The 27,289-nt window shown below is 38.1% G+C and overlaps 1 protein-coding gene across 22 annotated transcripts in view; it reads left to right on the top strand.

The window, feature by feature from the left end:
- Window positions 1-3,826: 3,826 nt before the first annotated feature.
- The window catches only part of camk2g2 (calcium/calmodulin-dependent protein kinase (CaM kinase) II gamma 2), a 68,606-nt gene continuing 45,143 nt past the window's right edge, over window positions 3,827-27,289 (top strand). For 3 of the 22 annotated variants that reach the window (XM_051916293.1, XM_051916296.1, XM_051916295.1), the window contains exons 1-2: window positions 3,832-4,178; window positions 8,227-8,321. In XM_051916293.1, the coding sequence (XP_051772253.1) occupies window positions 4,114-4,178; window positions 8,227-8,321 (160 nt within the window). In that variant the 5' untranslated portion in view covers window positions 3,832-4,113. Of the gene's footprint in view, window positions 4,179-8,226; window positions 8,322-27,289 lie in introns of all 22 variants that reach the window. The other 19 variants (XM_051916300.1, XM_051916305.1, XM_051916306.1 and 16 more) reach the window with 14 other exon arrangements.

Below are 27,289 nucleotides of genomic sequence, written 5' to 3' on the forward strand. Positions count from 1 at the left end.
GGTTCCAATATGTCACATTCCACTCCCAAACAAAGCGCTCCTCAGTTGATTCAATCTTACAACTGAGCCTCACTATGCTGGAAAATAACTTAATTTTTGTCAATGTTGTTTTTTTTTTTTTTTTTTTTACAATAACATTGTAAATACTACAAAACTCTTTAAAATTATATCTTAAATTGCATGAACAATCATTCTGGCAAGGCTGATGTAAGTCTCACACATTTGAAGTATATGTTGCTGTAACAATCTTTGGTTAATTCCAAATTGGACATAACCAAAACACGATTCTTGTTCAAAGCTGTGAAATCTTTAACGGTTTGATTACTGATTCCAGTCACTAATTTGCTTGTGACTGTTTTGTGAATCTATACTGATTGAATCATTAAAAAAAATCAGCTCATTTGTTGGCAAATCAGGCATCATTTGTCGTGGCATACAATAAGCCCAACTCAGCAAATGGATGAAACAAGAAACACTGGGACACACTTATAACTTAACTTATCTTTTCTTTTCTTACTGTAATCCATTGTGGATGTTCGAGTTTGTCAACATTGGGTTGCTGACAGGTCTTTAAAGGGTGGGGTTTGGAGCAAGGGCAGATTGTTGAAGGAATGTGGGTGGCCTAATTTGCAGGCCGAGTGTGGTGGAAGTTAGCAAAATGACTGAAATCGCTTACATCATCTTAAATTCATCCTTGTTTAATGGTACAACTAAGAGCAGTAGTGGATAACACATTTGTTTCACAAATCAATAAAGCAACATGATGCTGTGGTGTGGCAACAATCATTGCTACACGGGGCAGCAGGAAACTCATTAAAGGCAAATTATAATATTTAATATGGCAGTTGTGCTAATGTAAAGATGTCAAGTGTAATACAATACATTTGAATTAATCCCCACAAAATGCTCTTGATATTTTAGCCTGTTTTGTGACGCTTCAGTTGATCTTCAATTACACAGATGAAGTGATAATGCGGTCAGGGCATGACAGTGTTGATACCTCTTTCTTTTTCCTGTAGGTCAATTATAAATGCAAAATGAACCTAACATAACAAACACTAATAGAAAAACAGCCTGATTATGGCACATTATGTATCTCACACATAATTCAAACATGATCTGGAAATATGGTCTAAAATACTAAAAGCACTTCATTTTCCTGAAGAACTGACGCTGTCTGACAGCAAGCCATCCAGTCTCTGCTGCTGAGCTTTTGCAGAGGACTGAGGTTACCAAAATGTGTATTTTCCCAGCATGCAAGGACACATTCCCATACACAGCAACAGCACTACAGGAACACTGCAATTAATAACCGCCCACCTCTACTCTGCTCTAATTAAGCTTTCATATCAACCTGCCTCTGTGTAATTACAGTCCCTGCACTTCTTATGCATTAATTTCTAATCTGACTGTTTTGCTTCACAAGGCTGACCATGAAAGAAGAGAGAGTATTTACGGCCATGAGACAGAGAATTGTTACATTCTTTTACTATGAAGCGATAAAAGTCCACATAATAGACTAATATAGTGGATCAAACCTGAAGCAGTCTTGCATCATATGAGTAAATCAATTTATTTATTTAAATGTATGATTGTTTTTACCAGTGATTTATTGACAAGATGCTAGTGGGAGATATGTTCATCTTATTAGGAACTACATCAACAATACATCTACTTGGGCATTTTGAAATGCAATGACACACATGATATTGAGCTTGTGTAACTGGAAGCATGCATGTTGTTACTTGGTGTGTCATTTTATCTTACACATTTAACCCTATTATTATTCAGGTAGGGTAAGGATAGTCAAATCTAGCCTAAACAAAGTACACGCCTGCCTGCAGGTTGAAGTTCTTCAGGAGTGACGTAGAAGACTTTTAACTTACATATAACTACAAACTGAGCCTCAAAAAAGAACAACCACAAGGGAGTCTTCTACGTCATTCCTGCGGGCGGGTGAGTACTTTACGTTTTAGGCTAGATTTGATTATCCTTACCCTACCTAAATAATCATATGGTTAAAGGTGTAAGATAAAAAGACACACCAACAATGTATTTGCCTGGCCTTGCTACACTGGGCACCTTTGATGACCCACAATGAAACAAAAGTTGTCCGTTATTTTCTTCCAGGATGTAGATCTAGTCTTCCAGGAATGGATTAAAATTAGTTTTTTAGAGTTACATTAGTGTTTGAGATTGTGATGATATCTGTCAAGAACACTATAAGCACGGTGAAATTAGAATACAGACTGCCAGTGAAGTGCCCTTTATCTAGCTAAGCATTGAATATTTTATGAATATGAGTTAGGGGGACTGTAAAATCGACATTTTAATGATTCAGCTTTCAGTCAAACATATACAATTTTAGTGATGTTTTATTATATCTTAGTAGGTTGGCTACACCAATAGTCAGTTATTTTTCTTTGGCATAAGGCCTATGTCTATTGTTGTTTTTGTTAATTTTAGTACATTGCTATATATTTTATTTTTAACTTAAAGGGTTAGTTCACCCAAAAATGAAAACAATGTCATTTATTACTCACTCTCATGTCGTTCTACACCCGTAAGACCTTCGTTAATCTTTGGAACACAAATTAAGATATTTTGATTAAATCCGATGGCACAGTGAGGCCTGCATTCAAAGCAATGACATTTCCTCTCTCAAGATCCATAAGGTACTAAAAACATATTTAAAGCAGTCCATGCGAGTTCAGTAGTTCTACCTTAATATTATAAAGCGACGAGAATACTTTTTGTGCGCCAAAATAACGACTTTTTAACAATATAGTGACGGGCCGATTTCAAAACACTGCTTCGGAGCTTTACGAATCGAATCAGTGACTCGGATCTCCTATCAAACGGCTAAACTGCTGAAATTACGTGACTTTGGCGCTCCGAGTCACTGATTCGATTCGCAAAGCTCCGTGTTTTGAAATCGGCCCATCACTATATTGTTGAAAAGTCATTATTTTGTTTTTGTTTTTGTTTTTTGTTTTTTTTGGCGCACAAAAATATTCTCGTCGCTTTATAATATTAAGGTAGAACTACTGAACTCGCATGAACTGTTTTAAATATGTTTTTAGTACCTTATGGATCTTGAGAGAGGAAATGTCATTGCTTTGAATGCAGGCCTCACTGTGCCATCGGATTTAATCAAAAATATCTTAATTTGTGTTCCGAAGATGAATGAAGGTCTCACGGGTGTGGAACGACATGAGGGTGAGTAATAAATGACATTATTTTCATTTTTGGGTGAACTAACCCTTTAAGAGCAGCTTTGGCCATTTTAAACATGAATTTGCAAGGTTGCTGGTGTCAGCTAGTCATTGTAGTTGTACAAAAACGGTTTATGCTGCTTGATGCAGTTTTACTGTTTACTGCACTTTCTTATACTTCTAGTTATTTACCTACTACAATGACTAATTTGTCTCACACATTCACAGGAAATACTTCTGTGTTGAAAAATAAGGTGGGTAGGCCTATATTCAAATAAACTCTGATGTGTTTTAATAAAACTTGTACACAACCAAGTATTAATTGTATTTCCATTTTTTTGTTCCTTCATCTAATTATAAAAGCTAATTATCAATCATTTGCTTTTATTATCAGCTCTCGGCTCGTTACGAGTCGACTCGGACATGTTCGAATCATATCCTGAGTTATTGACTTCGATTTCTGAACAAATTGTTCAAACCGGTTTTGGGGAACAAATTCGACCAATTCACTAAAAAGAGCCGACTCCAAAAAAAAACAAAACAAAACAAAAAAAAAGATTTGTTCACGTTCAGACATCTCTACACGAAAAACGCCGCAGCACAGCAGTCAGTTCATCATACAGCAAGAGCGCGACGTCGTTCTAGTCTTGTCGCGTCGCTTATGCTCGAACTGTGCTTGTCACTTCTCGACGTCGACGGAGAAAATCTCGCGTGGCTGGCTGCGTTCTCTCTCTCCACCTCCACAACACACACGCCACTTACCAGCACCTCTCTCTTCCTTCTCCCCACCTCCTCCTCCACTCTCTCTCTCTCCCTTTGAGTGAGCGAGAGATCTCCCGAAACCTGAGCGAGGCGGTCCCGGAGACACCAGAGAGGCGATATCCTCGTAAAGCGCAACATGGCTACAATTGTAACCTCCACCAGGTTTACAGACGAATATCAGCTGTACGAAGAGCTCGGAAAGTAAGCGACCGCGCCGCTGCATTTGTGTGACGCGTTACACACACACTCTCTCTTCACTCACTGCATTGTGTCTCATCGTGTTGCCTGTGTCTAGTTCAGTGTGTTGACAGCAGCCTTCACATACAGAGGCGTATCGGTCTTGCATGTCAAAAGCCAGTGCAGACCGCTAACGAAAAGCTTGATTGAGTCGATTTGAACAATTCGGTGTGATTATTAAGCCTCGGCGTTCATAAAGCTCGTTTCTTTGTTTATCTTTAGATGCGTTTCCTAACATCGTGCTCGCGCGCCACAGGGTGCTTTCGGAGCCTGCGTGTCGTCGTTATGCGAGATGCAATACTTTATCGACACTTTATCAACATGCGAACGACATTCGTTAGAAAGTGTGAGGTGTGAGGTGATCGGCTTTGTGATCTGAGTCCGTGTGTTGAATGCACACCTAAACTTTTACAGCATTCGGTAGCATTGATCAGATATCACTGATGACTGCTGCCGCGCAGGGTGATAGTACGGTTTGCTGCAGACTTGTGTAACGATAGTTACGGAAAATACTGCTGTTTTGGGCGTCATATATCGCAGAGTCATTGGGCGGTCGGTTACGTTTGTTGTCCAGCCGCCAAAAACATCAGCGCGAGAATGAAGGAAGTGAATTAGCGTTGTCCAATTCGTGAACGAATCTTTCTATGTAGTAGGGTCGTTTTAATGAACCAGATGAACCTGTATACAAAACCGGCCTGCACGACTGTTCGCGAATCGTATTGAATCTATTTGAGCGGTTCTCGAGTCAACAACTCATACAAATTACTTTAATAATCGAATAGCAGAAATATTACAGTTTTATCAACACATACAAGACAGAGTTTGCTTTAATAAAAGCTGTAACTTAGTAAATAAACAGTATATAAAACTTATATATCTGCATATGACTGAACTATTGAAACGTTTTAGAACATGATGGCATAAAGACCTGCTGAATCATTTTTTGAGCCTGTTATAAACTGTTGTAAAAAACTGATCCGTGGAAATTATTCAGATTTCCCATTGCTATTTTTACCACCACCCGAAGAAGTGAATTAGCATTGTCTGATTGATTCATTATTAATCATATTGAATCTGTTTGAGCGGCTCTTAAATCAAAAACTCACTGTCTCATTCATTGATCCGAAACGATGAGTGAGCTAGTAAAAGAGCATTTGGATTTATGTAGCATACAAATTGGTTTAATAGCAGATATCTTACAAATAAAACATACTGGAAATATGTTTACAGTTAAATTGTATGACAGTTTTGGCAGATGGTTTTAAGAAATAGCTATCGAATTAACTTGGAGGTGCACTTGGAACACATTGGAGGTGTAAGGGTCCATATGAGGATGTAAGGTCCTGCTGAATTGCTTTTTGTCTGTTATTAAACAAAACTGATAGAAAGAACTTAGCTGTGCAAATGGTTCAGATTTTCCATCAGTACTTTTAAACATCATATATCACACTGGTAACTTTTTTTAACAGTTGTTAACCAGCTGCCTAAAACAGCACGCAATGAAAGGAAGTGAACACGATAACGTAGTAATAGCCTTGCTGTTTTGTTTGTGAAATGTACAAATTAGCATTTGACATGCAATTCTTGCTGTTGTGGCACATAACTATGTTAATAAAGCTGCTGTTTTTTTCTTATATTATGCATTGGATGTCCTCATGCCTGACAGACCTCACAGTAATCTGAGAAATCACATTTGTCTCTGTAAACAGGAAAACAGAATTTTTCTTGCCTATACATGCTAGCCAATCAGACAAGTTGGAGGCGGCTCTGTGCCAATGGTGTCATTTTAGGCCTGGGCTACCTTTTTATGCTGTGTTCACACTACAAGCGACTTTATCGCTGCACGTCGCCAGTGGCTGGCGGTGAGGTCGCTAGTGGGCATTCCCACTACTGGTTGCCTAGTAACGTTTGTGAATGACATTCACAGATGTTACTCCATGTTGTAGACAACGAATCAGTTTTCTTGCCGCTACAAACGAACATTTTGGAAGGAAAAGATTAAATGTAAATGGAATCAGTACATAAAATGATTAACATTAAAGATGAACAAGAAACGGCGAGCGCTCTTTTTATTTATCTGTGGCGAAAGCACAAGCGCTGGTCTATCTGGGTCCTCAAAACTATTCCAGCTCAGCATGGACACAGAGACATATCATAAATTATAGTAAATTTGCTGACCGCTAAAATTAAAATCTCCATCTGGCCTCGACACGCCACTGCAGGATGTTGTGACAGATCACATGCGCTCCACTCCTATTGGTTGTCGCGACACTATCACGAAAATTGCTCTTCATTTGCATAAAGTTAAACGTATCTCAACTTTTTGTTTCTCAACCTTAGTCGTGTCGCCGGACATTAATTGGATTGTGTCGCTTTGTCGCTGCATGTCATTGGTAGTGTGAACGCAGCTTAAACCCCTTTCACACCGCCAACACTTTGTCGCTGTACAGTATGTCGCTAGTCTCTGTACTGTGAAGACGCTTGTGGGCGTTCCCAGTGCTTTCGCTCTTAATGTTATTGGTGGACTGCACGTCTGGCTGTATTTTTTAGAAAATGCAATCACAAATGATATATAAAACTAAGACATCATTCTAATTTGACGAGAAATTAGACTTTTAAATTTAGCAGTAGCATTGTGCTGTTGGAGAGTGTTGTTATATAAACTACAGCAGTGCTAAGTGCATTAAATCATTAACTAGATCGATCTAAAATGTCATTCGAACAGTTTTTACTCCTATTGGTTGTCGCTCGTGAAATCCACTGCTCATTTGCATAAAGTTAAAATTCCTGAACTTTTGTCACGTGTCTTGCGTCGTTTCACACGCCTACAATTTCTCGGCACTGCCGCTCGTGTCGCCGAAAGTCGCCAGCTGTCCATTGAAAATGAATGGGTTCATGTCACTGTGTCGCTGACGGTGTGAATGGGGCTTTAAAGGGGCGTTCATACTGACAGCAACTGTTAGCAAAGCAACTAAGCTGAACAGAGCTTACTAGAAATTAACATACAGCGACTCCACAATTTAAATGCTGTCAGTGTGAATGCATCATAATGGGTTAGGGTTTAACTGGTTAGCTTGATTAATTTAGCCCCTGCTGTTAGATGCCATACCTACTCCGTTCTGCTGCCAAAAAGCCTCTTTCTCCATTCAAAACTAGCTGTGTGTTATGAGTACACTTTTTCAGCCAACATTTAAACTGTAAATATTTCAGTATAGTGTCGTAGATGTTTTACCAGTGCCCGAATCATTTTCAGAGAGCTCTTAAAAGCCAGAAATGGATTCATATTTTCCCTGTTTGCTACCGTTCACGTCATAGCTCGCGATAGTTGCCTATGAACAAAAATGGCATATAACAGGTATGTTTTGTGCATAAATCATTAACAGCAGCTTTAATTATCTTATGCAGCCATCACATGCAGCTACAGTTTTCCTCATTGGACAGTCATTGGTCTCTAAATAATAATTAATTTGAAAGATTATTGAAATACTTAAAACAGGTCATTGCATTGTATCACCTTTAATGCTGATTTTTTTTTTTTTTTTAATGCCAGTCCAAATGTTCCTGTCACATTATTTTTCCTGATTTTCTGTCCAGTAGAGTGCAACAGTTGGATCCCGGAAGGGGAATCGATCAATTCTCAATAGGGGGATTGATTTTGAACGATAACTTATAAACCTTTAAAGACAGACCTTCTGTGAGCTACAGTGTTGTTAAGCGAAGGAAAATGCTTTTGTTGAAGCCATCAGACCTCATTTTCAATTTTTCAAACATTTTCAATGTTTAACAGTGGAATTCCTGGTTAAAAACTACATAACCCTTGATTGTACAAATAAATCTCCACCAATCAGAGAATCAAAACAAGCAAATCGCACCAAAAGAACATTTTAGAGCACGTTCACTCCCATGAAACAAATGACGTTACAGAGTCACCCATGTTTTTTGCTTGAATTGAATATCAGGCTTGTTTGATTGTGTTATTTTTGACATGTATTGCTGTGCTGCTTTTAAACAGGGGAGCCTTCTCTGTTGTTCGTCGATGTGTAAAGAAATCAACTGGCCAGGAATATGCTGCTAAGATCATCAACACAAAAAAGTTGTCAGCAAGAGGTAAGGTTTTGCTTTTGCTGTCCTGTTAGTTGGGCTCATGCATTTTGATCTGCCGTAATGTCTTCTATTTGTGTCAGTACACCATCATTCTTGAAGTAACTATTTTTTTATTTTTTTTCAATGTGACCAAATATGCATTATTTGTGATTTAGCACACTTTCAGACCTGGGGCTATGGTAAGACTGTGTCTTAAGAACTAGTTAGTTAGACCAACTAGCAGTTAACAAAGGGGTGAGTTGTACTTTTCCAGTTCAAAATAGGCCGCTCTACCTTTTTATGTAACCGACTTTACATAGCTAGGACCAGTCTTGAAGAAAAAATTTTGATGACTAACTTTCATAACTAGTTTAAGCTGTTTATTCAACTGGCCACTGGTCAATTATGACTGATTCTGCTTTTTTTTTTTTTTAAATGGCAGATACTGCTATCTGATTGTACTTTGAGCAAATGCTAATTTGAGGTACATTAACCTACCACTAACGCTTAACAGGAAGCACAGAGGTATAATGATATTAGTCCTTCCATTCTGCATCAAGCAGACTGAACAATATTGGTAATTTGTCTCACTTTGGATGGGTCTGTGCTGTGCTCTCAGAAGTGTAACAGCTAATGCAGGGAACCTGTTGATGCTACTTCGTTCATTCATTCTTTCTCCATCTCAGTTGTCACTAATCACTGCCAGTATCATCAGTGCTAATTATGCTGTTGGTGAAGATGGTATGGGATATATGAGCCTCAGCCACTGTTTCACCTGCATCGCAAACAAAAGCAGCAGATCTATTTCGGGCAACAGACACTTTGTGTACCTGTCCTCCAATGGTATCAGGTTGGGCTGTCTAGGTTTGAATTAAATGAAATGGATTTTAATTAAATTACTCTTTCGGATTGTCAGCTAGGCATGGGCATGATTACTTGGAGGTGGCAGCAAAGATTGATCATGATAGCAAAGTAATTGCGTTAACTTTGTGTGAACTTTTCACACAGACCGAAATCCAGTAACAGTAAAGTGCCAAAATGGGGCTTGATTTTTAATCTTGTGACACAGAATTTGTTTTTGTTAAGGATGCACCGATACGATTTTTTTTTTTTTTGGCCGATACCAAATTTAACAAACTACTATTGGCAGATTCCGATACCGATATTTGTCACTTGCTCACTTCAGTATTTTTAAACATCATATATCACACTGGTAACTTTTTTAACAGTTGTTAACCAGCTGCCTAAAACAGCACGCAATGAAAGGAAGTGAATACGATAACGTAGTAATAGCCTTGCTGTTTTGTTTGTGAAATGTACAAATTAGCATTTGACATGCAATTCTTGCTGTTGTGGCACATAATTATGTTAATAAAGGTGCTGTTCTTTTTTTTCTTATACCACGCATTAGATGTCCTTATCCTTGACAGATATCACAGTAATGGGTGTTCTGAGAAATCACATTTGTCTCTGTAAACAGGAAAACAGAATTTTTCATGCCTGTACATGCTAGCCAATCAGACAAGTTGAAGGTGGCTCTGTGCCAATGGTGTCAGTTTCGGCCTGGGCTACCTTTTTATGCTGTGTTCACACTACAAGCGACTTTATCACTGCATGTCGCCGGTGGCTGGCGGTGAGGTCGCTATTGGGTGTTCCCACTACCAGTCGCGTAGTAACGTTTGTGGATGGCATTCATGGATGTTACACCGATACGATTTTTTTGGCCGATACCAAATTTAACAAACAACTATTGGCAGATTCTAATTCCGGTACCGATATTTGTCACTTGCTCACTTTTTTGAAATTTTGTCATTAAAATAGATTGTTTTGATCATGTTTTAAAGGTTCAAAAACACATGCTTTAGGGTATATTATTTCTGCATCATCAAATCATTTTTATTACATGGATTGTATCCATTTAACATTCAGCAACATTATAAGAGGCACAAAATAAGAAAAGAAAAAAAACTAAATACAAATAAGACAAAATGGCAACCTTCAGGGGTTATTTTTGCCATCAAATATTTCTTAACAACATTAACTAATTTTTGACATATTATTATAGAATATTACATTTTTCTTTAAAGGCACAATATGTAAAATCTTTGGATTAAAATATCCAAACACCACTAGAACAGTGTTATATATTTTGTTGACTTGTGTACTTACATTATGCCAAATGCTTCCAAGAATGTTTAAATCCAGAGAAATGAGCAATTTTAACCAGGACTCCGGACGTGTCCGTGCGTTGCTTATCAATTACATCATAGCCGCGTTACCCTTGGTTTCCAGTTTTATTTTGTAGAAACCATGGAAACACCAAAGATGCTTTAATATATTATGTGTTTTATTAGACTGGTGAGCAACTGTTTGGATGGATACATTCATCGACAGAAAACTAATCATGTTATATAGCTTAACACGGTAAGTCTTATTGTTTAAATCTCATTTTCTTCATTTACAGCTAGTACCATGTTTTACCATGCCTAATATCGATTTAGCTTACTGCAGTGCACAACAAGTGTCTCATAGCAGCTGCCGAGCGAATGCAGAGTAGCACTATAACAACTTTAAACACACAAATGTATCTAATATGATAAAACAGTGCTGCTTTGCCCCACATACGAATGACTGGAAGAAGCAGAAGCGGCGACTGCGGCATAATAAAAAGTTCTGCTGATATCGAGAAGTTTATCGCGCTCGTCTCTCATTAGCAATCGCTCCAGCGGCCTCGGTCCTGCTCGCACAGCACTCGGTCCTGCTCTGCTTCATACTACAGTAAAGCTAATAATCTATTCCATGAACATGATTTCTGCCTGAGTCTCGTCCCGATTCTTTTCCACCAGCTGTAGACGTGAAGACAACACATCCGATGATTCCGTGAAATCAAGGCGTCACCTAGCTAGTTAGAAAAGTTAATCACTCAAGCAGTTTATTTATTTATTTATTTATTTATTTATTGACATTTGATTAAAAGCACAGACAGCAGCGCAGCATGAATATTAGGCTGTTGTAACTTTAAGACCGAATGCACATATCCAATATACTGATACTGATACACATGCGTTTTCTTTCTCAACTGTTTACGCTCACTTAAGACATAACCGACTATGTATTTTGACATAATTTTTTGTGAATTTGTCTGTTCAAGCACAAGAAGATGTGAAAGAGAACTCAATTCAGTATTTGTGCCTAATTGAGTTCTGTTTCGCTATTGAATATTTAAATTGGCAAGGCTTAAAATCACATGCAAATGCTAAACTTTTGTGACGATGCAGCACTGGCCCAATCAGGACGTGGACAGTTTCATCAACTGTCCCAAGCGTCGTTCACGATGGCACTGGACCATCGGGCAGTCCTTATTGTTGACCCCTGCTATATTTTGTACAGATTTTTTGTTTTGGCAAGTATTAAATTATTTCACCCAGAGAAAAACGTTGGATTATGCAACAGACATTATTCAACACAGTGCCTTCATGCAGTTATTAATAAACTGTCAGTTTGTAATATCAGCCTTTAGCTGTCCCTTAATGCAAAAGGTATGACTGCAGTCTAAGTGGAAGAGAGGGGGTACGCAGAAGGATGTTAAATGCTTCAGGGGGTACGACACTCTAAAAAGTTTGAGAAGCACTGCCTTACAGTGTTTGTTTGTTTGTTTTTCGAGGTACGGTTGCAGTGGGTGGTACCTTGTGGTCTCGTGTAAAAGCAGTTCTCTTCTGCCTTTTTTGCTGTTTTAGATGAGAATGTGTGAGTGGACACATAGCCAGAGCTAGAGAAATGATTGTTCTGTCTGTAGACCTTCAAGCTGAATTACAACAGATCCTGTTCTCTTTGTGTGCGTATGTGTTTGTGTACGCTACGGTCCCCATGGATGGCCGGTAAACAACAGATTTATTTAAAAGATCCTTGGACAAAAAGCAACAGGTAATTAGATCAGCATAGTTTGGCGACTCTCATAGGCTTCCTTTCAAGGAACCTGGCAACTGTTTTTCTTCAAACTCTTCATCATGCTGGCTGGCACTGCATTAAAAAGCAACAGTGCTATTCATTCGGTGGAGCCCACACAAGTGCCAAAGCCCCCTCCCGTGAAATCTCCCCATTCCCTTGGCCTTAATCAAAGCCCAGAGAGATCTCTCGACATGCCAACCTGTTAACGGACACGCATAAGCTATTATCATCTCTGAGTCATCTTGCAAAGGCCAGGACAGTCTGCAATTACTTTATTGTTATATAGTGCTAGGCGGTTTGACCAAAAATCTCTATCACGGTTTTTTTTAAGATTCTGGCGGTTTCACGGTATGCCACGTTTTTTTGCACTGGACCTTTATTTTGGCATATTTTACTGTCAGGAGTACAGGGGATATATTATATAAACATTGCAAGGACAATTAAAAATTAATTGTAATCAAATCAGTTCATAAAGCTAACAATTTAGTTTAAAATGTAATCAAATAATTTAATAATTTAATTTAATAATATTAATAAGTAGGCTACATTTTTACTGTGCAATTTCTGTCATTTCATTTTATTTTGACAGGGTCGTGAAGACCTTTGACTTCCTGTGTATATGATACGACAAATGTCGATAGTTTTATCAAATTAAATGGTGAAATGTTGATGAAGTGACTCTAAGAGCTGCTCTGCAGAAGAAGTTCATTTATGAGTGAGACAGCAGACACTGAAATCATCGCGAGCGTCACGCGTGCTTCAGTATGTGTAGTAGTAGACGAAAATGTGGCGCTCATTCATACAGACTTCAAATTTCAATAGAGTACCTCAGGGATATTTTCATGTTTTGATCTATGACACAACACACCAGTTATAACCCGCTTGTGATTTTTTTTTTTTTTTTTTTTTTTTTTTAAACCTTTATTGTGTCTTAAAAACGGCGGTTGCTAACAAATTGCTAAAAGGGACAACTTCCTTTGGCGGGGACTTTAGACGCCATCATGACAAACGGGACATTTGGACAGCATTTCTTATGAAAAAGTGGATAAGTAGCACAGATCATAATCAGCGAGCATGTCATTTCAATTCAATTTTTTTGAAAAATACATATCGGTCTCGAAATTGAAACCAGTATACCATATGAACCGGTATACCGCCCAGCACTATTATTATATCTTATAGTACAGAGAGTGCAGTACACTCTTGTATGTTGAGACTGCCACAGTATGGTTGTTGTTTATAGTAGTGCTCCAAATGACTTGTCAGATTGTTATTGATTATATTCTTATTTTTCATTAAGTGTAGTTTAAGATTAAATTTCAGTTATGTATTATATTGAGTTTATTTGAATGTAATGCTTCAATTTCTTCAGTACCTGTTTTGCATAAAATTCAGTTTAAAATTCCAGTATCCTTTTGAAGACCTCAGATGTAACATTATTCCTATACAGTTCTGTAGCCATGTGTGGTTTGGATGAACATACTAATGGTATTGTGCTTGCTTGTAGCGTGTGTGTGTGTGATGGTGGTCAGTGGTGTGATCCAGGGCAGCGTGGAGCCTGTGGCTGAGACGCAGGCATCGTGAGAATGCAGTGGTGATGTCAGAAGGCGCGTGAAACACTGCTGAATAATTGAGACGCGCAGCCTGCCGTAGCTCTAAATGGAAAAAGAGGCTAAGACCTTCAGCACTTTCTGCCTCTCCACATCTCTCTCACTCTCTCTGACCTCCCTCAGATCAGCTGCAGAATCGCGGCCTTGCCGTATTATCAGGGCCCCGGAATGCTTCCTCGCTGCTCGCTGGAGGGCGACTGGCAGAGGCTTGATAAACGTAACAGCACTGCTGTGGTGAATCTTTAATGGAACAAACTGTGAATTTTTAATAAACCCCAGCCAAATGGTGTGTGCGCACAACGGAAAGAGAGTGGCTGATGGCTGAGTGTGTATTGGGACACATTTAAAGAAGAGATACAGTTGTGTGCAATGCATGTTCATAATGTATGTGTGTAAGTACCAGTGAGAGCCAGAGGTGTGAAAGGGAGGGGGGAGATGGTTGTGCACTCGTAAGAGTTGTAGAGTAGTATGTACTTGTAAGTTAAGCTTGTGTACGTGTGTTGGGTTTGTATATGATTCCATGAGGGATCATTCAGCAACACCGTTATCCATTTGAGCTGGATAACACCATCAGGTTTTGCATTAAACTAAAACAAGGACAAACCAAATACTAAGATAAACTTTTTAGTTACATCATTGGTGTCAAACTCATTTCCTGGATGGCCACTGTCCAGCAGAGTTCAGCTCTAACCCTAATTAAACACACCTGAACTACCTAATCAAGGTCTTCAGGACTACTAGAAACTTCCAGGCAGGTGTTTTGGAGCTGGTTGGAGCAAAACTGTGCATGACAGTGGCCCTTGTAACTCACATGTGTCATGTGCTCCTCATGGATAATATAGTTTGTAATGAAAACCTATGTATTACTTTAATATTTCACAAAATGCAAGCATTTTCACTAGCGATAGACTGATTAGGCTAATCTTCTGGCATTTAGCCATCTTTCTTGATATTATTGGCTGATTTTTGGCCATTTTTAGATAATGGCCATGCCGCTTTTTAAATATCAATATCAGCCATTGAAAAACCCATATTGCTCAACCCCTAATTTTCACAAGTTGTCCCAGACTTTTGGATTGTATAGTGTGTAACAGGTGTCAGAGGAGAAACTCCAAATGCTCCAAAATCTACATAGTCAATGACTCCCCATACGGTTTTTGCTGCCTGTTGCACTCTGGTTCCTGGTTATTACCATGGCATGACATTCACCTCACTACACATTAATGCACTGGGTCAATACATGTACCAATCTCTTGTCACACCCTTCTCAGATGCCTTGAGTCTACTTTGATGATGTCACCATGTTTCCTGTAACCTTAGATCATGAACTCAAAGATAATATTTAATTACAATTGCTTAGAAAGGGGTGTTTGACAGGAAAGCTGCCTTAATTCATCTCGCAAATTAGAATGGGTGACATTTCTCATTTGCTCAGTATCACTTGCAACCTTAATTAAACAGGATTTCGATTACCAGTGTTGTTCATCAGTGTCCAAATGTTTGCCTTCCTTGACCGCATGCATAGGTTATAGGGAATGTTCTTGGATTCTAGATTGATCTATCAGTTTTTTGCTGAAATTTAGCTTTAGCTCATTTAGCATAACATACTGAGGGGTGAAAGGATTTTATAGTCCAGATCAATTGCGTATCTAGTTTGGGATAGTTTACAACAAAATGCTGAAACTTTTTTTTTTTTTTTTTTGGCTATATAAAAATTTGCATTTATTTTAACTGTCATGTATTGCTGAAAGATATTCAAATGTTTTGAAAGATGGCAGATATGCTGATTTATTATACGAGTATTCATTTGTAGAACTAAAAATAAGGCAAACAGCTTATTTTGTTTTGCAATTGAGAGCATATGGAATCCATCATTTCACAACCCTGGAGTTTGAGTAGTATGTCTTGCTCAAAGGAATGCCTACTGTGCATGTTTCCTCAAAAACAGAAGACTTCACTTCTGAAACGTTACATTTACTATTCAGTTAGTTGCGAATTAAAATACTCCAAACAACGGACTCAACGAACCTCAATTAACCTTCTGAGTTGGGTTTCCTGGATGCAATCCATAAATGTAACATTTTCAAATTTGTTTGTATTCTTGTTCAACAGGTGCCCTGAAATAATCGCAGCACCTCTGTATACTTTCGTTATTACTTTTGTTGATTTACATGAAATTTCAAGGAATTTTGGTGACAACTAAACAATAGTTTGAATAGATTTCATTTAAAGGGTTAGTTCACCCAAAAATGAAATTTCTGTCATTAAGTACTCACCCTCATGTTGTCCCAAACCCGTAAGACCTTAGTTTGTCCTCGGAACACAAACTAAGATATTTTTGATGAAATCCGAGGGTGTCTGATCCACGCATAGGCAGCAACGTTATTGCACATTTTGAGGTCCAGAAAGGTATTAAAAACAAAGATAAAATAGTCAACGTGACTACAGTGGTTCAACATTAATATTATGAAGCGACAAGAATACTTTTTGTGCACAAAAACAAAACAAAAATAACAGCTTTATACAACAAATTCGTCTGTCCCCTGTCATACTGCATGCAACATTCGTTTCAGGTTTACGTCCGAATGCGGGCTCAGAAATTTCATTTTTGGGTTAAGTGGTTGGGTTCCAGCATTAGGGATTTTTAAGATGTTAGATTAACATTATAATATACGCTGCACCTACCAACGACAAGTAAATATCCACTGTTATCGCACAATTAATATCAACACAAAAGCTCATCTTCCTCTTCCACATAACCAGAAAACAGGTCTGTCATGCTATTTACACCGCAGGCTCTGTTCATTTCAAACCAATAAGTGTTGCTTTGTATTTTGAAAGGACATAGTGTATTCTATGATATGCATAAGACTGTACCATGTGGCACGCTGTACAAACATTGACACAGATAAACACCATTATTCAGGTGGCTGACTCGTTGTTTGCAAGGCTCTAAATAATTTATTCATATTTCAGGCTAGAGTCACTATCGCCAAGCTGGCGAGGGAGAGCTGAAAGAGTTGTGATCAGTTTTTTACCTGGCAATCTTCACTAAGCTGATTATTATCCATTAAGCATTAATATTTTTCTGTCATAGAGAGCATTCTGTTATCCTACAATACACACCATTTAAAAAAAAAAAAGTTAAATAGTTGGTCATCAGGAAAATTAAAAAAATTTATACTCTCGAATTTAGTAAATATTGGGATTCTTTTTTTCCATTTCAACAGCTCCATCTCCACTGATCTTTTGGAACAGTGTTTAGAGTTGGATCTTAGATAATATTTTAGGGATTAGATGCTCTTGTATTTAACATTACAAGCCAGCAGAGCAGACTGTTATTAACAATTAACAGAGTAAAATTGTTTTTAATTTTAATCCAGTGATTCTCAAACAACAGCAAGCTTTAGCAAACATCCAAGATGACTTAAAATGTAATATAATTAAAATATTATTAATTTATAATTAATTAATTAAATTGTTCTTTACATAATTAACATAATTAATCAAGATTCATATTTCAGTTCTTGAAAAATCTGGAAAAATCTAAAATTAATTTACATATTAATTTTTATTAAAATTAATTTTGTATTGATATATAACAATATATTATTATGTTGGGCCTTTGAATATTGTCTTGGGCAATGGGGGTCCTTCGGGTCTAAAAGGTTGAGAACCATTGGTTTAATCTTGTCTCTCTTTCTCTTTTTTTTTTTTTTTTTACATTTTTGATGCTGTAGTCCTAAAAGCAATTCTGGAGGGACCATATAAGACTGAGCCTCGTCCACAAGAAGTGACCTCATACACAAGCATTTGAATCATCATTAGTGATGTTATTTTGGCTAATTTTCACTCTCTTAAAGCTGCAGTCCGTAGGTTTTGCCTCTTTGTCGCCATCTCTGTTCGAAACCTGCAATTGCAGTTGTTTGCGGAATAATCTTAACGTGGGTTGTGCGTCGGCATGGCTCCTCAGCACAGATGAATCTAATGCTTTGAGGAGAATTACATTACTTACATTACTTAATTTTGCTTTTTCATGCTGAAATAATTTTAATTTCATCATTTTAGAATTCTGTACTAATTTTGATGGGCTACACTAAGCATACAGCAGGTTAATTTTAATTTTGAACCAGTCAGTAAACACTTGACCCTGACAGAATTGAGGGGGACGTGAATTCACAACAAGGTCACCCTTTATTCTCTCACACTGTCATGCAGTGGTCATAGGGATTTGTCCTACCTGCTTTGTTTTAACTGCTGGGAATCTGCAGGCGTCTAAAGCACGTAACAGGATAATCCCTGTTGGATCGGGGAGAGAGATGTAGTGACACCCTGGATCAGCAGATGGTCTGGTGCGGGACAGACGCGCGGCTTAAGCTCACACTTACACACAAGAAGCACTTCAGCGTACAAAGCCAGACACCCTCCACTTTACACAGAGCAGCTATGATTATCCTTTCTTCCTAGAAAGAGTTGAGCTAAGGGGCTGAGAGTTTGCATACATTGTAAACATTGTTTCCATTAGCCAGTGTTTGGATATTTTGGATTTTAAACTCAGTTACCTAATGAGGAAATAACTGCCAAGAGCCTTTGACGTGATTGCTGTGGCCATGGGATGTCTTCGCCCCATTTTAGTGCAGAGGTTAGATTATACACGTTTGTGAGTGCTGTCTTATTGGGAATTCATATGAGTCCATCAGTAGGGCAATTCTGGTTGACAGTTTTACTGTCCTTTGTTGAATGTTTACCTTTTATCATATAGTGTAAATAAACTTGCACAAAGCACACACACACACACCCTTCCTAAAAGACTTAGAATTTTATCTTGTGGTTAAGAAAGGTGTTGTTTTTTTGTTTTGTTTTGTCAGTGGGTGGATTGATGGCAGAGTGTGTGGTGGTGGTGACAATGCTGTTGGTGGTTGGACTGCTCTCATTCCATGACTGAAAGTATGCAATTGAACTTTGAAATCAATCAGAGGAAAGAGTTTTGAACTGAAACCACTTGAATGAGCATTAGGGATGTGCAAGAGCAGTCATAATTGACTAGTCGTGTGGTTGAATTAATTTTTTATTTTTCTCGGATGTAACGGAAGTAGCAATAGATCTTTTTCTGCATTGTGATGTACTTCCAAGTGAAACGGATTATGAAAAAAGAAAAAATGTAGGACACCAACTTTTTTCTGTCTGTTGTTGATTAGATCTAAATGTGGGCGTGCAGTCGATTGTAAGAAAGAGGTGGGGTTTTAGTGGTGTACGTCACAAGAGAAGTCTTGTCATTTCACCGTAAGTTTGAGTTATGACATTTTCATTAAAAAAAAAAAAAAAAGGGTGAAGGATGAATTTTCATTTCATGCTGACTTTTATACTCAGGGTGAGTAAATGTAAGTAAAATGTAAATAAATATATTCTCCAGTACCAGCTTAATATGCAAAGACAACTATAAGTCAGCCAAGGTAGGTTGATTCCCACAAAACATAAAGAAGCACAAAAGTATCATCATATGGCATTGTTTTCTTTTGTGATTGGTTCTCCAAAAAATGTAGACCTTCAGATTATACAAATGTAACTGCAACTTTGTTCACAGCAGATTTGAAGTCAGACCGTAATTGCCGTTTATTATTGTAGAAGGCGGTGTATTTGTTTGACAAACAGTGCTTTAATGGCGGTAGCGGCATTGCTTTAAAAGGGGATGAATTTAGAGACGCAGCTTCTCTGAGAGCGTTTACCATGCTGACAGTCTAACAACATGCTGAAGTATCCACCTTATTTTTCAATTCGAAAGTAAGGTGTTTTCTGTGAATGTGCGAGACTTCCAATTTATTAGCTGCCATAGGGAAATAACAAGAAGAATGTCAAAGTGCAGGAAACTGTAAAACTGTTTATAATTAAGACAATACATTAAAATAATATAGTAAGAAATACCAGTTTGCAATACCAAGCAGCATAACGAGCTGTTTTGTACAGCTGAAAATAGCTTGAAGCGAATGACACCGGAAGCCAGACACATTAAATTTACAAATGGCCACGCCCACTCTTACTCAAAAAAAAAAAAAAAAAAAAAAAAGGTGTATAACATGCTGTCAATTTTTAAAGCACTCTAAACATTAAAGCTAAAACATTAATTAGATAAACTAGGATGTCACTAATCAAATGGTCAGTTGGTGGACAGCTAGCTAGTCAAACCATCCATTGCTGTGCCTCTGAATGCTTGGAAAGCTGGCTTGTTTTGCTCGGGTAATTGAATCATCTCCAGGTTGGTCATTCTTTGACCTTAACCTGAAGTTAACAAATCTGCCTTTCCACAACACCAGGCCTTGATCACCCCGCTGATAATACATGGAGTGAACGGAATCCATCGCATACCTACAGAGCTGAGAGAGAAAGCCAGCAGGCTTGGCTCTCTTAGTTTAGCTCATGCCAAGTTAGTAGTGAGTCTGTCCTTTTCTTTTATTCTGAGAAGTTTCAGCTTCTTACTGCTGCTGTTCCCCATGTGCTTTATTAATGTGCTGCAGATGAAAGACTCCCTGCCTAACTGATTGAATTAAAAGTAGAATTGTCCATTCTGCCTGTGTATTTCTATTGCATTACTTGTGTCATCGCCGAAGGAAGACCAGGCATGCAAAATGAGCAGTTTTGATCAGTGTGGCATCATCATGATTATGATATTGAAGATTATCAAGACCACTAGGATAAAATAAACATTGTAGGGATTGCTTTTTCCCTTTTCAAAGTCTCCATCTGATATGCTTTTGTTTAATATTTAATATCATATTTAAATATTTCTTTCATCCTTTTATTACAAACCTGTATTATTGTCTTTCTTTTGTAGCTGCTTTTTTCCATACAATAAAAGCTTAAAATGACCAGGTGTTCAAGATTTAAAAAGACAAAAAGTCCCATGGGAGTTTTAATATTGTGCACAAGTCATATGTACTAGTAACTTGAAGCCATATAAGTATGAGTATGTATGAATGGCTGAAAATACTGAACTACAACTGTTCAGTGAACACCTTACATTTTGGCTTTTTCCCCTCACACAAAACTATTGTACGCAATGCATTTATTGGGACAATTCAGCCAAAAGTTATCACTCACCCTCATGTTGTTCTAACGTGGATGAATTATCCCTTTAAAAGTCCTGTATGGCTTTGACTTTTATGAATGTATGGCATTTACTTCAAATTATAATGCACAAGTCATATGATTTTTTTTTTTTTTTTTTTTTTTTTTAATAATGCTTTTTAGAACTTGACAGTTCCTGATCACTGTTTTTTTTTTCTGGAGCGGTGTGAACAATCTTAAAAATATCTTCTTTAATGCTCTATGGAAGAAGTTAATTCATACAAGTTTGAATGAACAACATGAATGTTAGTACATGATGATGACAGAATATCTTGGTCACAGATCTGCAACCATACACACATGCACATCAAATTTTTCTGTATATTACTAGAGATGCACCAATTGACCGGACATTAATCTGAACCGGGTGGATTTTGCTCCAAACTCGGTTGACAACCGGCCAGTTTTACATTTTATTTTGGCCGATCTCTATTCTGGACTTGTGCACAAACTGCATTGCAATCGTTTTTCAAAATGTAATTTGTGTGGAAACATTACAACATCTGTAAACAGGATGTTAACACAGGCCAGAGAAGCAAAGAAGAGAAAACGGCAAGCTCACTGTTCGCAATGCCTGAAATATTGGAAGAAAAATATAAATATTGAATTGGGGGTGGGGGTTTATATGAATGTATCTCTAAAGGGAACTGAAAAGTTTTGATGGCTTTTTTTTCCCCCTTACTTCCATATTAAAGAAAGTGTAAGCGGTAACCAAGGAAACGCTATATCGCTGCTGTTCTATAAGCGCCACCTACTGGCAGAGAGTGAATTTGCATTTATTCAGTCTGTTTGCGGCTTTTGTTTTATGCAGGTGTGTCTTATGTAGCATAATTTCACAAATCTAAAGTCGGACCATTCTGTTTTTGCTTTAAATCTTGAAATTATACAATGTAACATGTAACTGCTTATGTTACATGTGTTTAGCATCTTTGTTTGGTTCACGATTAAATTCAGTGGTTGCCTCTAATTTCAAATGACTACAGATATTTTTTGTTTAAGTCTAGTTTGCGTGTTATACAGTAAAGGAAAAAAAGGCAATCGGCAAATTTACTTAAATCAAAATCTGAATCAAAATCAGCAATAAAAAAATCATGATCAGTGCATCCCTATATATTATTGTATTACAGAATAGCTGATATAGTTGTTAATTTATTTAAATGTGAGCCAGTATGTGATGCTAGTGGCTATTGTAACAACCACAATGTATTTATCTCCTGACCGGATCTTTGTTTCCTTATCAGTAAAAAGCAGATGTCAGAAATGCATCACAATCTTTCACAAATAATTTCATCACAGTTTAACAACAACATGTAGCACATCTGTCAAACAAGCTGTGTCTCCTGGTGTGCGCAGAGCGGTGGAGAACACTGACTGCACTCAGTCCTGCGACATGCAACAGCTGCAGCCAGTATGACGCAGGGAGTGTCTGTGATCAGAGGGGGCTTGCTCCCATAATCACACACACCGCGCAGATGTGATAGCCAGTAGATTTTGCTGTGTATATGTGAAATTTCATGCATATATCTATGGCGAGTGTGAATTATTACAGAAAGTGAGTGTTTTGTCACTATTATCAATTGTTTGTTTGTTCACAATCTTTGTTTGACATTATCCAGTTATTTTCAAGTGGACCGTAGGCCTCAAGAGCACACAAACTGTTTGGCTTTTCCATTAGCTGTAGAAAAAGCGCCACACACACCTCCTGAGACAGATTGAATGATAGAGAGAAGTGAAGGAAAGCATATGGGTGGAAAGAGAGCTCAATGAGGTGGAAAGAGAAGTCAGGTGAGTGTTACCATGGTGGCAGGAGAGGATATAATGTTATAATAAACGTGTGTGTGTGTGTGTGTGTGTGTGTGTATACAGACAGGTGCTCGTCCACGTCCCCCTGCAGTTGTCTGTGTAAGTAAAACTCTGTGCAGCAGATTAATCATATGATGGTGAGGGATCAGACATCCCCGCCACAGCACCTTAAGCTGTTTTTAAAAGTGACAGGCCCTCAGTTTGTGGGAGTGTGCGCTACCTAGAGGACATCAGATTGACGAGGCTGCCTGTCTGTCTTGTATTTGCAGGCATTCAATTTGATGGGCAGGCTGAGATGTGGTGTTTTCTCATGCTTTGGATATTGAGAGCTGTTTTTGGTTGTTTATTCTGGCAATACGAAGCCTTGTTGGTATGAGCTGAAGAACCAAAGCGAGCTGCTTTCCTGCATTAGCGTAGTGTCTGTCTCAGTGGAGTCATTTTTATTTGCTCTCTGACGGCTTGGCTCACAGCTCACTTGTGTGAACGTTACTCGTGTTAAACCAGCGATAAAGTGTCTTAGAGGCCTGGATTTCATTAAAAAACATGCATATACACAAGGTTTTCCTTTCTTTTCTTTCTCCCTTATATATTTACACACATCCCTCTCACCCACACATACACACACACACACACACACACACACACACACACACATTTCCCCTCAGGCTTTGCTGCTGTTGGAGGACCTGTTTCATTCTGCATCCACTGCATTAATAAGAGGCGACTGGATCTGGTTCTAGGTGGAAGCGGTTTTCCACTGACTGTCCCTTTCAGCAGTGTCACCCTGTCCAAATCACTCTGTTTACCCAAGAGAAACAACTGTCTCTCAAACCCTCTTCTGCCCTCACTGACTTCATACTTTGCAATCTTTCAAAACATCCTTGCAAATACTAGAACGATCAATATTATTCTACATATACAGTCAAACCAAAATGTATTCAGACACCTTGAACATTTCATTCATTAATACAGTTTATTCACTGTAGTTTAATGTAGTGGTAATAAAATATGACAAGATCTCAGAGCTAAACAGTGTCAGAAAAAATTAATCTTAATTATGTCAGATTACACTTAAGGAAAACATGGTCAGGTCAAAGTGTCTGAATATTTTTTGGTTCCAAATTTTTATCAATTTTACTGGTAGTCCACTGTATGAAGAATTTTATATTATATATATATATATATATATATAATATATAAAAATATAGTATAAAATTATCTGGGCATCCAGGCAATAATTTTCCTGCATATATTTTTAATTTTGTGTCTGGGATGAGCTTGATATGTCACTGTTGAGAGAGAACTTGCTGTGTCATAGCTGGACTGGCTGTTTGAGAGAGAATCTAAGTACTGGAGTACATTAGTTCATAATTAATCAACTGATATTTGGCCATTTTGAGATTATCAACCACTGCCAGTTCCCATTTGGCTGATTGACAGAAGTGGTCAGTCATGATTCTGCCTGAAGACAGTTCTAGAATTATCTGACAGCCTTGTCAATGAACAATGCACATATATATATATATATATAAGTTGTAAATATTATAAAATAAGTGTTACAGTTATTTTTTTTGTTTCATCATTTCTGTCAATTGTATCTTATTTCCAAACCTGATCTCTGGATTTATTTGATCAAAAAATACAGAACAGTAATATTGTGAAATATTATTACATTTTAAAATAACTTTCTTTTAAGAAAGTTTAACTTTTAAGATAAATTTCTATTTCCTTTTCTATTTTAATCATTTTAAAATGTAATGTATTCCTGTGATGGCAACGCTGAATTTTCAGCATCATTACTCCAGTCTTCAGTGTCACATGATCCTTCAGAAATCATTCTGATATGCTGATTTGGTACTCAAGAAACAGTTACTTATTATCAATGTCGAAAACGGTTTGCTGCTTAATATCTTTGGAAGCTGTTACATGTTATTTTTTTTTTTTTATTTTTTTTTTTTTCCCTTTCAGGATTCTTTGAAAAGTTTAAAAGAACAGCATTTATTTGAAATAGTAAAGATATGTTTATTTATAATAATAATCATGTTACAGAATATGTCTGTCACGTTTAATCTATTTAATGTGCCTTGCTGAATAAAAGCATACATTACTTTAAAAAAAAAAAAAAAAAAAAACCTTACTGACCCCAAACTTTTGAAGTAGATATCTAGTAGATTCTAATATATATTTTATACATAGTGTGATTAGTATCTGAACTGAACTTGGAAGGATGGAAGGATAGAAGGATAGAAGGATGGTGTTGCCTGGACTTGGCATTCAAAAGGTTGCTGGTTCAAACCCTGTAAGGAGCAAACCATGAGTTATCACACTTATGACCTTGAGCAAAACACTTAAGTCCAGGTTGTTCAGTGACATTCTCACTGTAATTCGCTTTTGAATAAAACTGTCTGCTAAATGACCACTACTGACAGATATCTACCCTTACAGTATCTCACAGAAGTGAGTACACCCCTCACATTTTTGTAAATATTTTATTATATCTTTTCATGTGACAACACTGAAGAAATGACACTTTGCTACAATGTAAAATAGTGAGTGTACAGCTTGTATAACAGTGTAAATTTGCTGTCCACTCAAAATAACTCAACACACAGCCATTAATGTCTATACTGCTAGCCACAAAAGTGAGTACACCCCTAAGTAAAAATAATCGTTGCTCTACATAAAGATGGCGTAGGCTACAAGTAGATTGCCAAGACCCTGAAACTGAGCTGCAGCACGGTGGCCAAGACCATACAGCGGTTTAACAGGACAGGTTCCACTCAGGACAGGTTCCACTCAGAACAGGCCTCGCCATGGTCGACCAAAGAAGTTGAGTGCACATGCTCAGCGTCATATCCAGATGTTGTGTTTGGGAAATAGATGCATGAGTGCGGCCAGCATTGCTACAGAGGTTGAAGGGGTGGGGGGTCAGCCTGTCAGTGCTCAGACCATACGCCGCACACTGCATCAAATCGGTCTGCATGGCTGTCATCCCAAAAAAGGAAGCCTCTTCTAAAGATGATGCACAAAGCCCACAAACAGTTTGCTGAAGACAAGCAGACTTAAGGACATGGATTACTGAAACCATGTCCTGTGGTCTGATGAGACCAAGATAAACTTGTTTGGTTCAGATGGCGTCAAGCGTGTGTGGCGGCAACCAGGTGAGGAGTACAAAGACAAGTGTGTCTTGCCTACGGTGGTGAAAGTGTCATGGTCTGGGGCTGCATGAGTGCTGCCGGCACTGGGGAGCTACAGTTCATCGAGGGAACCATGAATGCCAACATGTACTGTGACATACTGAAGCAGAGCATGATCCCCTCCCTTCGGAGACTGGGCCGCAGGGCAGTATTCCAACATGATAATGACCCCAAACACACCTCCAAGACGACCACTGCCTTGCTAAAGAAGCTGAGGGTACCCAAACCCTATTGAGCATCTGTGGGGCATCCTCAAACGGAAGGTGGAGGAGCGCAAGGTCTCTAACATCCACCAGCTCTGTGATGTCTTCATGGAGGAGTGGAAGAGGACTCCAGTGTCAACCTGTGAAGTTCTGGTGAACTCCATGCCCAAGAGGGTTAAGGCAGTGCTGGAAAATAATGGTGGCCACACAAAATATTGACACTTTGGGCCCAATTTGGACATTTTCACTTAGGGGTGTACTCACTTTTGTGGCCAGCGGTTTAGACATTAATGGCTGTGTGTTGAGTTATTTTGAGGGGACAGCAAATTTACACTGTTATACAAGCTGTACACTCACAACTTTACATTGTAGCAAAGTGTCATTTCTTCAGTGTTGTCACATGGAAAAATATAATAAAATATTTACAAAAATGTGAGGGGTGTACTCACTTCTGTGAGATACTGTATGAATCACTGCTGTTGGAACATTGCGGAATAGCAGCTGCTGAGCTACATTTGTATTTCCTGAAGGAAATGCCAGTGCTTGCAAGACAGCAAAAGAATAGTAAGCAAGAGAACATCGGGAAAGAGATAGCAGTACATGTCATGGCCAGGGTTGTGACAAATGAGTCATCATCATCACAACACTCCACTGTGTTGTCTGTCGTCACATAAAAACAACTGTCCAGCAGAAAAGGAAAGGAAGGGATGGAGAGCGAGATGACAGTCAGTAGTCTTCGCCTGTGATTTGAGTGCAAATGGTTACTTGGTGGCTTTTCCACCGCAAAAACTTTCCACAGGAACTAGGGACTTTGGGGTGGTACTCGGTGTGTTTTGACCACAGGGACCAGGGTCTAAATGAAGTTCCAGATAAAAAAATTTCCCCCTCAGAAAGTCCCTGCTTGCGAGGTAGTATTTTTTTCAAAGTTCATGAACTTTCGGGGATGGGACTTGGGCACTGAACATGCTGATTGGTTGAGTTCATACAACATTTTGATTGGTTGACTCTACACAGCATTTTATTTCATCACCATTTTTAAAAAAGTCTGTTGCAGTGCATGCAGTAAGAGTTGTTTGCTATTCGAATCAACAATGGAGTATAAAAAGTAT

This window comes from Ctenopharyngodon idella, chromosome 13, assembly GCF_019924925.1.
Source record: "Ctenopharyngodon idella isolate HZGC_01 chromosome 13, HZGC01, whole genome shotgun sequence".
Classification (NCBI taxonomy): Eukaryota; Metazoa; Chordata; class Actinopteri; order Cypriniformes; family Xenocyprididae; genus Ctenopharyngodon; species Ctenopharyngodon idella.